The sequence below is a fragment of the Acipenser ruthenus genome, chromosome 25 (genome assembly GCF_902713425.1).
Source record: "Acipenser ruthenus chromosome 25, fAciRut3.2 maternal haplotype, whole genome shotgun sequence".
NCBI classification, from domain to species: Eukaryota; Metazoa; Chordata; class Actinopteri; order Acipenseriformes; family Acipenseridae; genus Acipenser; species Acipenser ruthenus.
This window is the reverse complement of record NC_081213.1, coordinates 21,203,004-21,218,587: the sequence shown is the minus strand read 5'-3', so window position 1 is coordinate 21,218,587 and position 15,584 is coordinate 21,203,004. Positions and strand designations below refer to the sequence as shown.

Sequence of the window (15,584 nt, the reverse complement as noted above, 5' to 3'; positions counted from 1 at the left end):
TTTATCAAATTCAGTTTTATGAAAGCTTTCTTTTTTTCTGACAGCATAATTTAATTGATTCATAGCTGTCCATGTGGCACATTAGTTATGTTCATACGGTGCATAAGCTAGCAAAATATGCAGCACATTAAGGGACTGAAGAAAGATATTCCCTATTGAACTGCCCTTAAAATGTAATTTAATCAAACCGCAGAGCATGGTGTTAAAATATTGGCTTGTAGTGCAAAGTATAATGCAATCGGGCAACATGAACTTTGTGTGAAATTTGAATATGTTATATACTCTTTTAATATAGAATAACAGTTAAAGTGATAAAAAGATGCACTACTGTATAGTTTCAGATTGACAAATGCAATTATTAAATGCATAGTTCCATTCATAACACTGTAGACCAGTAACATGATGTAAACCATTACAGACCAAACTGAAATAAAATGGTCCTTTTCACTTTTCATCTGCTGCACTAATTCTGTTGTGACTAACGTACAACTGTGGAAGAAGTGAATACAATTAAATACTGCGGAAGGCACTACGATTGGCATTTTAGTTCTGACCTAATTACTAAATACAATAGTGTGTTTTTTTTGTAATCCATATGTTAAAATGAGGACGACTTGGCATAATCTGATGCAATATTAAATGGGTTAAATTCAGACTAACGGTGCTTTAACCTTCTGTCTCAGTATAATGCGTTGTGAAAAACATAAGGAACTAAGGATTTCATATTGGTGTTGAGAGAGTTTTTAGTGATTTGAGACTAAATTATTCATGAATTAATGTTATGATATACATACTGTACATGATGTTAGGACAATAGCAACAGAAGGGTTTCAGAGAAAAGGTTTTATTGCTTCTTTTATAAAAAAATTTTATGAAGTCTTTTTTTTTTTTTTTTTTTTTTTTTGACTGGGCTTCAGACTTAACACTTTCAAACATAAGTAAGCACAACTTCAAACATTCCAGCCTGGTTCTGGCTCTTTTCTCACAATTGTACACAGAGACTCTGAATAGACTTTGGATTCAGCTTTGTTCAGATGATTGTCAGAAGCTTAATGAGCTTTTTGTGCAAAGCCAATGGCTTTGGTAACATATGTCCACAGTGAATCCCATTGCTGCTGACTGGTTGTGTGGTGCTAAACAGTAGATGGCTGTTATACTATTTGGGTCTTTACTAATACATATTATATTAAGTCAAGTGTACCAGCATTGCATTTTATTTTAGTGTTTTACCAATTATCGACAGTACTGCTTAAAAGATACAGGATAACGACCATATGGAGGATGATCTCTTAACAGAAATCAATTTACTTTCATATAAGTAAGTTTTTAAATATATGTGTACATAGATACTGTCTTGTAACTAATTACAACAGAAGCATTTTGCTGTAGGGTATAATAACACAATTATCTGTGAGCTCTGTATTTATTTAGCTGTATGTGTGTCTATAGATATATATCCGTGTTACATATGCATTTCACACCATTATTATTAGCAGTAGTCGTATTGGTCGTAGCAGTTATAGTTGTATTAATTAAATTAAAAATAACAAGGTTTCCACTTGAAATTTAAATCTGTGTAATTATGAAAAGGAATTTGCCTGGGTAGAAAATGCAGGTGTACAGTACATAATTTATAATTGATTAAAAAAACAAACATGATTGTCCATGGCATTCACTGCCACAGCATTCTGCAAGCTCCAGGGGAATTGCTTTTTCTTAGGGAATATATGGCGATTCCTAAGTAAAGAAGTGTAGTCTAGATTTTATTAAATCTGTATAAGATGAAAGCATTCCAGTGGGATTTTGTCTACAGTTCAGATGATGCACGCATTGCCACACAAAAAAAAAGCCAAACTACTATCAATAAAATGTTGCCATTGTAAATGTAATCAGATATAAAGTTATGAAAGAGATGTTATTTCCTATTGAAAATCAGTGGTGTCAAGTTTTATTTTGAAAGTTGGTACTAGGTAGTGATTATTATTATTGTATAATATTATAGTAATCAATCCATCAATCAATGAAAACAAAATATATCAGACAGACAAAATGTTTAAACCAAACCACAGACGTGTGCTAAATATATTGCCATATCATCCATCACAACCCACTGGTGCCTACATTTGATTAAACCCATAACATCAGTTAGTCTCCTGTGTCTCAAGTTGGTCTAAGATTATTGCTTTCCAGTGTAAAAATAGTCCCTTTCCCTGAAACCTTTCAACCTTGAAGGAATTATTCCAAGAGACGTCTATAATGTAACAGAAGCTATAGACTGGCTTTGAAACCCCCAGAAAATCAAATTAAACATCAATAGAATATTTCACCAGAAGTCAAATATACACACTCTCTTCTAGCTGCTGAGGAGACTTGTGTCCATAACTAGTATTTTTACTTATTTGAAATAAATCAATTCGACCTACAGGTCAAAGTGTGTGTTGTTCCATGTGTTCTTCATCAACTTGTCACTGAGCAAACCAGAATTCCGAATCACCATTGCAACTATTCAGCGAAACTGCTGAATCTCTTTCCCTGACCTCTGAACCTAATCTTTGCTCTTGTTCTGTTGACTCATATGACTTTCATCGGTGAGTCATAAATTAGTCACAGCGATGACAGGTGTGCAGATTGAAAATTAGAAAACCATTCAGTACCTCAGCCAGTCGGCTTCCAGCTGTAGTGGGGCTTCTATTAGACGGTAGATGCTCGCTGCTACGTCACAGCATCAACTGTGAATCAAATTTAAAGTCAATCTGCACAAGTATCAGCTTTTTACAGTAAATACTAAGCATGTTTTAGTTCTCCACTATATAAGCTTGTACCTCAGGTTTGGAAGGTTTTTAAGTACGCTGTCAGAAAACTTATTTAACTGAAATTCTGATTGCACTGTAAAGGCTGACTAATAAGACATCAAGAAGGACAACAATGCCTAGATGTATAGTGTCATTTGCCCTTCCAGTTTAACCCTGATCTCTCTATTGATTTGTCAACTGTCAAATAAACCATATTCACCTATAGTGCAAAACCCTCTGTCGATCCAATTTCAGTGCACAGTAAGCTTGTTTAAAAACGCAATTTTCTAAATGCATAACCTTTGGCATGCCTCGCCAGGTTTATATATCTACCCTGATCTCTATAAAATTACATGTTTAGGTGCAATGCACAAGTTGGCAAACACGTTGTATCAAATCATCTTGTTCATGGTGACACAGAAGACTAGAGGTATCGTTCCTGTCCATGTCTCAAGAACATTAAAATACCTAGGGGGTATGTTCTGTGGATTTACATACAGTAGCGGCAGATTTCAATGACAAGAGCTGGTAACAGGTCTATACAAGTTATACCTACCTAGTAAACACTCGATAGTGTTGCATTTAGAAATACTAAAAGAAAGTGTTATTCAATCACAAACTTTTTGACTCAAAGTATTTTTCAATGCCACTGAATTTAAGTTTCTTCCATCTTTACAGTTTTCTTGAAATGTCTTTCATTCTTTACATTATTTAAGCTTGGCCACCAACCCCAGAATTAGCATCATATTTTTTTCCTGGTTAGGCAGAACCAAGTTGTACCCAATACAAGTCCATACATGTGTCTGTTAATTCTCACTTGAGTGACACAGCCATAGGTCTTCTGTTAAACCACAATACAAACTATGTTCATGTATTTACACTGGCTGAAGATTTTAATAACGCTTTAGCTAGGTTGAACAGGTTTTAAACAAATGTATTGTACATACTTACAGAAATTAAAATGAACCCCTCTGATTCTACAAGTACAAGACTGCAGACATTGTGTAACATGCAGACATACAAACCTATCAATGTATGTATCATTGGATGCAAAGCTTTCTTTCAAGGTTTTTTATAGACAAACCCACTGCACTTCATTGTTTTGTCAACTGGTATCTTTGTTTTATTTACTATACATGTGTCTGTAACATCATTTTATGTCAGCTGTTTACATTGTGTGTAGATAATTAGGGGAACATTTTGAGTGAATGTATGTATGTATGTATGTATGTATGTATATAAGACATTTTGAAAAACACATAGAAAATCATAATATGGCTTACTTGATTTCATTTTTTAGAACAGTTCATCCATCCTCACCCCAAATGCTAAAATTGGAGTTAATGCTTCTATAACCGAAGCACCAAGTACAGACTCATGCAATATTCATGGGTCTATAATTGAGCTGTTCAGCTGCCTTTGTGTAAAAAAGGAGATATGAAAACGAATGACAATTAACTGAGGTTTTTATTTAACATCGCTTGATGTTATCTGGGAATGTTCTTGCATTGTTATGACTGGTGGACTCTGATTCTAGTTTAATAAACTTGTACTGGATGTAAGCTGACAACAGATTCTACAGGCGTTCATTATTATTTAATGCAATGCTCTTCATGTCTTTATAGTGTATCAGATCTATAACCACAATAACCTGGAGGTCAGTATGCAAATACACTCCAGAAGGGAGCTCATTCTTGTGTCTTCACTTTCTTACTTCAGTGTATTTAACAGGAACATTGCATGTGTGGACAGTATGAAGGCAGTACAGTGTTTTATGTTATGTTAAGGTAATAATCTACCAATCATGTCTAGTAACAAAAATCATTTGTACATATACTGTCCAAGGCTTTGTTCATTAAGTACTTGTGTCTTTTTTTTTTTACTTGCATGCAACTGAGTAGAGTACAGTTTGTTGTATTGTATCTTCTCTTACAGGACAGAACCTGCTAATCCTATTAAAGGCTTGCGTTTAAAACTACTGCACAGCGTAAGGTGCATGGTATTGTAAAGGTTTGGTTTACTTGACCTTTTGTTTAGGTGGTTAGGCTTCGACATAACCTACTGTATTATGGCTAAATGAAAAACTGAAACCCTCACTCAATTAAATACCTCATATTTACATTAACAGCTTTGAGAAATTGTGTGTCAAATTCTGTACTTGCACTTACAGTAGAATCCAACCAAAACACTGCAGGCCAATATCGTCAAGATCTTGGTCATTTACTTATTTATTTATATCTATGATACAGATTATTTAAAGACAAACCTAACCTAACTGACAAAGGCAGGATGTGAATTTAATCAAGCTTCTTCAAACATGTTGTCCTCTCAAAAAAGATCTTGCACAAACTTTGCCAGCTCAGTGGTTGGCTTACTAGCAATTCATAAACTCGTTCTTGTGTACATACAAACCAGCTGAAGCTTGTTTACTTCTGAAACATCGTTAAGAAAAAAATCAAAGATTTGCAGAATTGTAGTCACTACACAAAGAAATGTCAACTTGTTTAGAATGTAGGAGGCTGTCATTTCATCAGACCATAACTTGATTCACTGCTTGCTGCCATCTTTAAAAGGATTATTTAACAGTTCACGGAGTCGTGCACACGTGAGAAGGGATTTAGTATCAACTGTTTACATGAACGAGTATTCAGTTATTATTCTGAATAATTGTGAAATATCCCAAATTCTACTTGCCTTTTGAATATGCATTATTCTGTATAATACCAGTAATGGATATCAACAGGCATCTAAACTTTAGGATTGATGTTATGTCTTAAAGACCAACCATGATAAATTTAAACTTTAGTCTCAAACACATCACTCGCGTACTGGTACAATAGAAGCCTTGTCATTGTTTTTGCATACCACATTTAATACAAATGATTGAAGGACAGATGACCAGCTTTGGTTGTTGTTGTTTTAGGGTTAGCTGTGTAAAAGCTTCACATTTCATTTTAGAAATGCAAAGGGTCAACTTAATATGATAAAAAAAAAGTATGTGAATATGTATTTGGATTAAACAAAATTTGAAACATCAGTCATAACACTGTCAGAATGGGTGTTTGACCACCAAGGGCAACCAAGACGTAACTGGTCTCAAGCTGTTTTTATTGTTCTGATGGAATAAATGACCCTGAATCAATGGTTACAGTCCTCTAATTGCTTCAGGAAAGTCTGCTCTCTATAATGACCCATATACCCATTGTTTTTAAGACTGTTACTGGTGACACATTGGTAATTTATGAAGTCCTGAATATGGAAGCACAGGTCTAATGAGATGCTACAATTTGCAGGCATTTCTATATTCTGTTTAAATGTCTAAAACCATGATAACATATTTACCCCCCCCCCCCCCCCACACACACACACTTTCTGTAAGGAAAACAATATTTCAAATATATAACATGAATGCTTACAACCACTTGAGATTTCTTCAATTTGCTTTTCTTGTAGCGGGCGAAGATTAATATGCGTTTCGTATTGTTTATTTTTAGTTCCTCAGCCGTTCCATTTACTGAGATGAACTGAAGCTGCAAAAGACAAAGGATCAGCATTTCTTTTATGGGATTTGCAAGCTGCTTCAGCTGCAAAGTGATGAAGATGTTACGGACTGCAGGTGTTTCATTCTCATTTGCCTTATCTGCAATACTATGCTTATTAAACTGGACAGCAGCCCTAGACATACCACTTGAGGGTAAGTTCAATTTGATGTACTGCATACTGCCTTTTTGGTTTCAATTAACTTGGTCATTCATTCATTATTTTACTATGCCCCCTGGTGATACATATTTCTGTGACAGGGGTATAGTTGAGGTACTCATATGTAAACACTATGTAGTAGTTTTTTGTTTTTTGTATATAGAACTATATTCTTTACCAGTTATGGAGTGTATCAAAGGCCATGGATATAAGGAGATGTCTGTCAGTCTATATGAGTATTAAATGTACATACAGTAGATACATTAGTATTTAATGGCTGTGGTGGGGGATGTACAGTATGTTAACAAAATACTGTTTTTTTTTCTTACCATGTTACTGTCTAGCTTTTTATTAAATTACATTTTGTGTTATATTATATCTAATAGTAACAGAAATGGACACAATCCGTACATCTTTTTCAGCATCTTATCTCAATAATTTCCCAAATGCATTTTTGTCAAAGCCGATATCATAGCCCACCATAACTTCATCTAAACCAAAGTCATTTCAGGCATATTTATCATATATTAATAATTATCGTCACAACACCCTCCCCAATTTCAATCAAAACCTGGTGTGTTCATTCATGCGTTTGGCAGGTGCAACCAAGTCTGGTCTTTGACTTGAGTTAACCTCTGATAACCTCTTTTCAGATATGCTCTACATTTGTAGGGTTGGCAAAATATAATAATACAACTTTTGTAATGCTCTGAATTAAATCACATCAGACATAAACAAGGACATTGGGAATATAGGTTCAAAGAGAAAAAATGATACGTGAAGACTAATACTGTCTTACTGTTGAGCTGGTGTGGTTTTACTTCATCACATCAAGGGTGCTGAGATTTAATTAAAAATCACTGTAAACTGTACTGGTGTTGGTGCGGTTGTGTTCTTATTATTGCTTTGGTTGTTAAGACATGTTTTAATTTATGGATTTATTATTCACTAGCCATTAACAATTTATGAGGATTTATTCAATTCAGTATATTTTTCCAGTTACTGATGCACATTATTAAATGAAGTCAAATTTTCTTAAATGTTAAATATGAAATGCATCCTGTTCACCAGTTTCTTTTCTCATGTCTTGCCTCTCTGCTCGCCTGGATTTGTAGCCTTAGGTCATGCAAACAGTAAGTGTTCCAGTATCCTAATGTGAAATTACCAATACAGAATGCAACACAATACTGTATAATGCACTTTAGTGGTAATATTGAAGAGGTCTACATTGGTGTTCAAGTCCAAGTCTTGATATAAATCTGCTCTTTGTATAAAACGTAAAAGCAGGTTGTTTTGTCGTTAGTTTTACAAAAAAAAACATATTGCTGCTAATTGGTTGATTTTTTTTGTACATTCTTTGTAATATGTATGTATTGTGCACAACAAATCTTTACAGTGTAAATATTTAATTTGACATTTGTATGCTGTATTAATTACATCCTATACGTCTTTTTTTACCCAGTTGAACAACTTCCAACGATCACAGAGCAGTCACCGTCCTCTCAAGTAGCGCTTCCCTTCGATGAAAACGTTCCAATTAAATGTGAAGGAAAAGGGAATCCGCACCCAGAGTGAGTTCTTAAGACACCTTTCTTGGGGGATGCCTTTGGTCATGCAGACAGATGATCAATGAGGTCCCTTCGTAATGAGCTTAGATATTCTGGTGAATTATTCTGGCTGAATAATGGATGCAAACCCATATAAATCTCAGAAGAATTTCATATGAGTTTCACCTTTTCTTACTCTGTCCACCGCATCGTTTCATTTTAACAGAGAAAGATTTTTGCTTTGTCCTGTCTGCCACCCATTTGTCCTGTCTGCCACCCATTTGTGAGTCAAATTGCATTATGGGGGAAATGGGAGCTACCACCTTACCGTGTTATAACCACACTATAACAGATTGCGTTATTGGGGTAGCACTGTATTATCTGACATTATATGTAAACTACACTGTTTCAGCCACAATGCACGGCTAACAATTAATGCAAACTCATTTATCTTGAGGAGGGTTTCCATCACGGATGGTGTTTTTTTTTCTTCTCAGCACCACATAGGGCTATAAAGTTTTGTAACCACCATGTATTATTACAGTGTGCTTCTATAGCCCCAAATGGTGTCCGACAATGTGTTATTTTTTAAATTAGATTTAAATGGACTAAGGACGGTCAGCCTTTCGATCCCTCAGACGACCCAAGGGTGACTATGGTTGAAAATTCAGGAACATTTATAATCGGAAACAATGGAAACATATCAGAGTTCCAGGGTGTTTATCGCTGTTCTGCCACAAACAAACTGGGAACAGCCATTTCAGAAGAGATCCAAATCATAATACCAAGTAAGTGAGGAGGACTTTTGTATTCTCTAATAATATCAAATTATTATTAGTATTATTATAAAAAAATGTTTTTGCAATTCTAGCTGGGTAACAAATGGAAATTCATGCAATAAACATAACACATCAATTTTCATTTTGGTACATGATCAATCATCTGTTAATTGAATCAAAATAAAAGTTGCTCCAAATGTTCTCAGCTTATTACTTGTCATTTTATTTTCTTAGGGCAACTGAATTGTGCCCTAAATAATGTTATATTCCATGACACTCAGTAGACAGTATTTATTTGTAAGTGGTGTTAATTGAACTGTAATCCCAGACATACAGTAGTTGTTTCCAAGGGAACATTGTGTCATAGCATTGTAATATATATGCCCTTGGTAATGCTATTCCCAAAAATGTATAGAGGCTTATATTCCACATAAATGCAGATTTAATTTCTAAGTGTTGTCTTTATAGATAGTCCTACATAGTATATAATGTGGTCCGGCTTGCTTATCTTTTTTTTGCATGTTATTAATTATTGCAGCTCAGCAACATGAAGCAACTGCCACCTAGTGGTGTCTTTGTACTGCGTTTGAAGTAAATACATTGATGCAATTGCTGGCTTCTGTATTTACCTAGTATTTATGGATGGATTGATTTTTAAATGATTACCACACTATTTAAAACAACATACCATTGCTTCTTTTGCAGCCATCCCAAAATTTCCTAAAGAAAAAAATCCACCGATAACAGTTGAAGAAGGAAATGCTGTGGTTCTGCAGTGCAACCCCCCTAAAGGAATTCCTCCCTTAAAAATACACTGGATGACAATTAGTAAATATTTTCTTTCACATTATTATTTCTAAATTGTGTTTAAAGGTGTCATTAGGTTCCAAAACAACAATGCCAAATAATCCCTAGATTACTGTATTGCATTATAAAAGCTTTCACGTATAGTAACATCTTGCAGTGCTTTTGGCATTAATCACTTGAGAATACCAGCTACAAAAAAAAAACAAAAAAAAAAAACATCTGTAGCTGGTTGTCAGGGAAACAAATTTACAGTATTGCATTTCATTGAAAGAAGCCATGTGCTCATTAAAGTGTAGTGCAGTCTGGCTATTGCCTGCAGTGGTTCCATCTGTGATTGGAATATTTCACAGACAGAATGTGATAACCAGTGCAATCTTTTTTATATACTTATTATAAATGTCTTCCATGTTTCTCTGGCACCACTTTCACCATTCTCGTTTAAATAACGTTGGCCCTGAAAAAACCCTTGTATGTATTGCTACATACAACAAGCCCTTTTAAATTGCATTATTTGACCTAATATTCAGATGCAACTTTCAATTCGATTCAAAGTTTCAATTCTTGTTTTAAGGATGAGTATTATTTACCCATATAGTGGGCATCATTTAATATACATTTCTGTTTTTCAAAGGTCACCTAGGGATTTAACAAAGCTATACAATGTAATATTATATATATATATATATATATATATATATATATATATATATATATATATATATATATATATATATATATATAGTTTACAATATATATGATGCACCCTGTGTGTGTAGAATAAAGCCCTCAGATGGACAGTTTGATCTGTGTATTTCACTGGGATTAGGCAACACCATTAACATGTCCCCTGCATCACCTGCTCCAAGTTCAGATGATTCCTAATGTAGGGACACATTGGACTTTGAGTTATCAGAAATAGATTTGTGTTAATAACTATCTCCATCCTGAACAGGTCTGCAGCATATTGAACAAGATGAAAGGGTTTCTGTGGGGCTCAATGGAGATCTGTATTTCTCGAATGTCCTGGAAAAGGACAGTCGGAGAGACTATTGCTGTTTTGCAGCTTTTCCACGAATCAGAACTATTGTGCAAAAGACACCAATGACCCTGATCGTCAATAGAAGTACGTTTTATTATGGTGGACATGCATTTTATACTCATCAACACAATACTGATTTATTAAATATTATTTTCATTTTGTGCATGTATTATTATTTTTTCATATAACCATGCTTTCATGATCATTACATAGTTTTTTTTGACTTTTTGTTGCATGTAAGCATTATCATTTCCATATTTTTATTTCAGTTCAATCTTTCAGTGACACAGAATCATCTGTTACCTCTGGTGGTGAGTGATTAATCAAGCTGGGCCATGTTTATGACATTTATTACCCATGTCTCTTGTGATAAGTATATATATTTTTTAGTGTGGGCTTGCATGGCACATACATGTGCAGTACCCTCTCTGACATAATAAAATACTACTTGTATTGCTAATGTATCATAATACTGAGGCCAGGCAGGATAATACAGACTTTATCTTACCTGTTGTATTTTTTGTTTTGTTTTTGTTAATCTTAAAATCAATTAATTAGCCAATCAGGAACATTTAAGTATTGCTATTTAAGGTTTCTGTCTTACCCTCTCTGTGTTTTAATTTAATTGTAAATGTTAATTGCTGTTATAGTTACAGTTATATTTTCTAGAAAGCATTTTTTTTTAAATGTATTTAATCCATCATGTATTTAAAGACTGGTTCTACACTGCTGCTGATCTGATAAGGTTCCGTATTACAGATTTAACTTGCATGAACACTACCTCCCTGTACAGCTAACTCCATTCTGCAGAGAAAACCCAAGCTTCTGACGCCCTCTGGTGGTCATTCTACAATAAGTATTGTGAAGGCAGACACACTTCAGTTGGAGTGCATTGCAGAAGGACTGTAAGTATATTTATTTACTATAACAATACATCATGTACCATATTCACCATCACCCTCTGTCACGACAGTCTTCCTCTAGTTTGGTATTTCTTACATCCGTTAGGGGCAGTGTTTCAGGGGGACCGGTAAGATTTCTTCAGCACTTTAGTCTGTTAATGACAATTTATAGAACATGTGTAAAAGTAGACAGATGCTTGGGCAAGTGCCTTCGTCGGCATCATCATGATGAAGTCACTAGCTCAAAAATGTGTTTGCTTGACTTTGTTTCTTACATTTCCCCCCCTTAAAATCTATTTGAGTGTTTTTGATGAATATTACAACTGCAGCTTCATTTGTTAAAAATAGCAACTTGGTTGCAGGGAAGTTTTAAAACTTTAAAATCACAGTTTTCCTTTCTGAAAATGTGCCTCAATTGTATTGTAATAGCAGGATTCATTCTGTTTTGGATTATTTTGTGTATTACTAGCCCAACTCCTAAAATCGAATGGACCCGACTGGATGGAGAACTACCAAAAAGAGCTGTGTTTCCAAACCAGGGAAAACTCCTTAAAATACCTGAAGTCACAGAAGCTGAAAATGGCTTATATCAGTGCAACGCTGCCAATGCTTTGGGGAAAGTATCACATAACTTCCAAGTTACAGTTGAAGGTAATGAAGCAGTGTTCAACAATATTTAAATAATGCCACTTTACATTTCACATGCAATTAACACCAAGTAATGCACAAGGGATATATCAATCCAGAAAGTGAGATTTTGTCACTTCTTTCGCTGCAATTTTTAGCCTGGGTTATTTCTTTGTGTTATTTGACTGATAATTACAAATACATACAGGAGGATGATTTAAAAGTGAAATGCTCCATCTAGTGGATGTTATTATTACTGCATCATCTTCCTTTAACACTGAGCAACAGAAGACAACACAGGCGCCATTTTTTCCCTCTGCATTGTGCTGCTGAGTGTTGAATATCAGTATCCATAATAACAGGTTCAGCTATGTTAATATCTTTCAAATATGTGCCGTCAGTTTAAGAAGATATATGCATTATAAATTAATGTCAAATTAATGCTGCATGAATAATGATGTCATGCAGTTCAGTAAACACAGTTCTTATTTTAGTTAAAAATATTAATTAGCAAAATGTATCTTTTTTTTTTTTTTTAAAGTGACTTGTTTACTGAGATAAATTAGCAGAATGCATCATGGACTTCAAAGTATGTTAATGGATTTAGTATTGTATCATTAGCATTTGCATACTGGTGTACTGTTTTAGTGGTGTACTAATATTACATATCATCTTCCAGAGCCACCTCGATGGGTATCTAAGCCTGAAAGTATGATATATACGATTGGATCAGATGTTACATTAGATTGCAAAGCTGCTGGCAAGCCAGAGCCAACAATACAATGGAAAGTTAATGGCGTGCCTCTCAGAAGTAAGAAGTAAATCACAAAACATGAACAAAATGCTTGCCATTAATAATACAGTAATCTGTCATGTATCCACCCGTCACATATTTGCCCTAACCGCTTGTCCGCCATGATCAATCTCTTCAGCAACGTTAGTTTATTATTGAACAGAGAAGATTAGTTCAGCACTGTGTTGTATGTGATATTGCTGGCAGTGTCACGTGTGCTGTTCAGTGTGTTGATATGTAAATAAATCCTGTTCACATGCGGGGCGTATCAACTTCATCTTCTGTCTCGATCTCCTGCCTGTCACTCGAATGCACGCACCCACACGGCAGACTGCTACTCTGGCACAAGCGTAAATACCCTGTATCTTTCTAAACAAGGGATTTAGGGCAGCTCCCTAATAAAAGCTGAATCTCAAAACAATAATTGTGTGACTATAGTAATTGTTACAGCTGCGTATAATGGTATTTAAAACAGGATTAATTGATCCGCCTTTTTACTTATTCTGGTCCCACTGCAGTCGGATACGCGATGGATTACTGTACAGGTGTTTATTATTAGCTTTCCAGTTATAGTATTAAATAATATTACCTTTACCTACCAATTGACTGTTAGTGCTCCATATTACTCTGTTATCAATACTCTTCAGTATGCTTCTCTTTTGTTTGTCTAATTAATCTAATTAATCTAATTAATCAACGTTGCCCATTCTCTGGATATTCCATGAATTGAATTACTCTGCTATTAATTCCTTTAAATATTTTTTTTCTAGATATGCCAGTTTCCATTGACAATCAAATTGTGCGCAGGAATGTAAAAAAAAATGACAGTGCAGTCTATCAATGTGAAGCTTCCAACAAGCATGGCACTATTCTTGCCAGTGCTAATATCCTGGTAATTAGTAAGTATCCCAAATTATACAGATATCTACAGCTTGATAAGTATCCACTGCAAATCATAAGTATCCCAAGATTCAGATTGATAAATGGTAGACGCACAATTACTGAAGCAAAAAAAAAAACCAACAAAAAAAAAACAACACAGATTGATTCATTCCACCCCTAGCCAATCACGCCCCTCAGACACTGTATTTTGCAAACTAGACAATCTGCTGAGGAGAGGGTGGGCTTTCAATTCTGCAATACACTGTCTAGGTGTTAAATTCTCTGTAATTGCTCTTGTACAGTAGCCTAGCTCTTTTCTACAGTGGTTAAGATGCTTGCTTAAGGAGTGTGCGGCCTATGGTTTATGCACAGCCTGTGCCCAGTTTCACCAACATGTCATTGTGGTAATATAAGTCTAAGAGGTCAAACCTTTTAAAATAGGCTACAGACAGGACCTGTATTTAACATCTTACTGAAACACTGAGCCCCCAACAGATCATTACCCCCTATCAAAATTGTACTGCTACAAAAACCAGTATGAACAGTTACATAGTCTTTGACAGTTGTTCTTGGCACACCAAGGTCAACTTCTACTGTACAGTATATCTGTTTCCAGTTTTATAGCTCTGCTTTTATTGCTTGTCCTTCTGTCTCTCCAGATGTTTTGGCTCTTAATAAAAAAATTAAACGTGCCCATTATGTCTAAATGATGTTGAACATCTGTTCCATTTATTTAAAATGAGAAAAAAATAGATATTCATTATTTTAAATGGCTGCTGTTTATCGGGTTTAGTGCAAATAAAAGCTTGCTTTAAAGTTAATGTTACTCCAAAGGGAAAATCACAGTATGCTTACAAAGCCTGTTGGCTACCCCAGAGATTCAGATTTCTTTTGCGGAGGCAGGGAACATGGTAATAGATCAGTTTTCTTCACAAACAAATTTGAATTGGAAACGTGTGGTGCTTCAAGCTGGTAACAGCTGCCAGTGTGACTTAGGTTGTGGGTTGTTTGCCACTTCCAGATAGGATTCACAATCAGTCCTGCAGTTGATCTTCTCCCACCATAAGGATACATCTTAATTAATAACAATCAGTTGTTTCCATAAGCCTGCAGGGTTCATGTGTGCATACTGAAGCTTAAAAATTCCCTAGGATATATTCATAATAATAGCAATAATAAAAAAATAGCAACCTCAATATATAATTCCCTCCACTTTAAGGAACTATTATTTACGCGATTCTAATGTGAGGTGACACGCACCCTGCTGTTTTCAGTTTGTTGATTTTCTTCACAGATCTTGCTCCAATGTTACTTACTGATAATAATCTGGAATATGCAGCAGTGGAAGGGAAAGATGTTCTCCTGGACTGCAAAGTGTTTGGATCACCACACCCTGTAGTTGAATGGTAAAGGATGGCATGCTTGCTGTGCTTGTTGGCTTATTGTATACCGTACACAATATAAGGATGGAGACTTTACAGTGCGCCAAAAATGTTGATCATGCAAACATACTGGAAACTGCCTGTGTATAAGTTCTTTAAAGCTTCTCTACAAATATGTCAGTGGCTGGGAAATGTATCTTGAACTTGCAAGGCGTGGCTGTAAGCATTAACATCAGCAATGTGGTATGTGACACGTGATATCAGTTCTTAGTCAATGGGCCAAAATTATGAAGTCTGGCACATACTACGTTTGTGTATGCTGCTCATGCTATTTT

The 15,584-nt window shown here is 35.1% G+C and overlaps 1 protein-coding gene across 16 annotated transcripts in view; it reads left to right on the top strand.

Annotated features, from left to right (window-relative positions):
- LOC131701508 (neural cell adhesion molecule L1-like protein) overlaps positions 1-15,584 on the top strand; it is a 69,472-nt gene that overhangs the window by 32,134 nt on the left and 21,754 nt on the right. For 12 of the 16 annotated variants that reach the window (XM_058999762.1, XM_058999764.1, XM_058999760.1 and 9 more), the window contains exons 2-13: positions 6,287-6,486; positions 7,607-7,624; positions 7,954-8,062; positions 8,636-8,826; positions 9,523-9,645; positions 10,577-10,747; positions 10,933-10,974; positions 11,457-11,568; positions 12,035-12,216; positions 12,872-13,003; positions 13,756-13,884; positions 15,162-15,273. In XM_058999762.1, the coding sequence (XP_058855745.1) occupies positions 6,354-6,486; positions 7,607-7,624; positions 7,954-8,062; positions 8,636-8,826; positions 9,523-9,645; positions 10,577-10,747; positions 10,933-10,974; positions 11,457-11,568; positions 12,035-12,216; positions 12,872-13,003; positions 13,756-13,884; positions 15,162-15,273 (1,454 nt within the window). In that variant the 5' untranslated portion in view covers positions 6,287-6,353. The remainder of the gene's footprint in view (positions 1-6,286; positions 6,487-7,606; positions 7,625-7,953; positions 8,063-8,635; positions 8,827-9,522; positions 9,646-10,576; positions 10,748-10,932; positions 10,975-11,456; positions 11,569-12,034; positions 12,217-12,871; positions 13,004-13,755; positions 13,885-15,161; positions 15,274-15,584) is intronic. The other 4 variants (XM_058999768.1, XM_058999756.1, XM_058999755.1 and 1 more) reach the window with 3 other exon arrangements.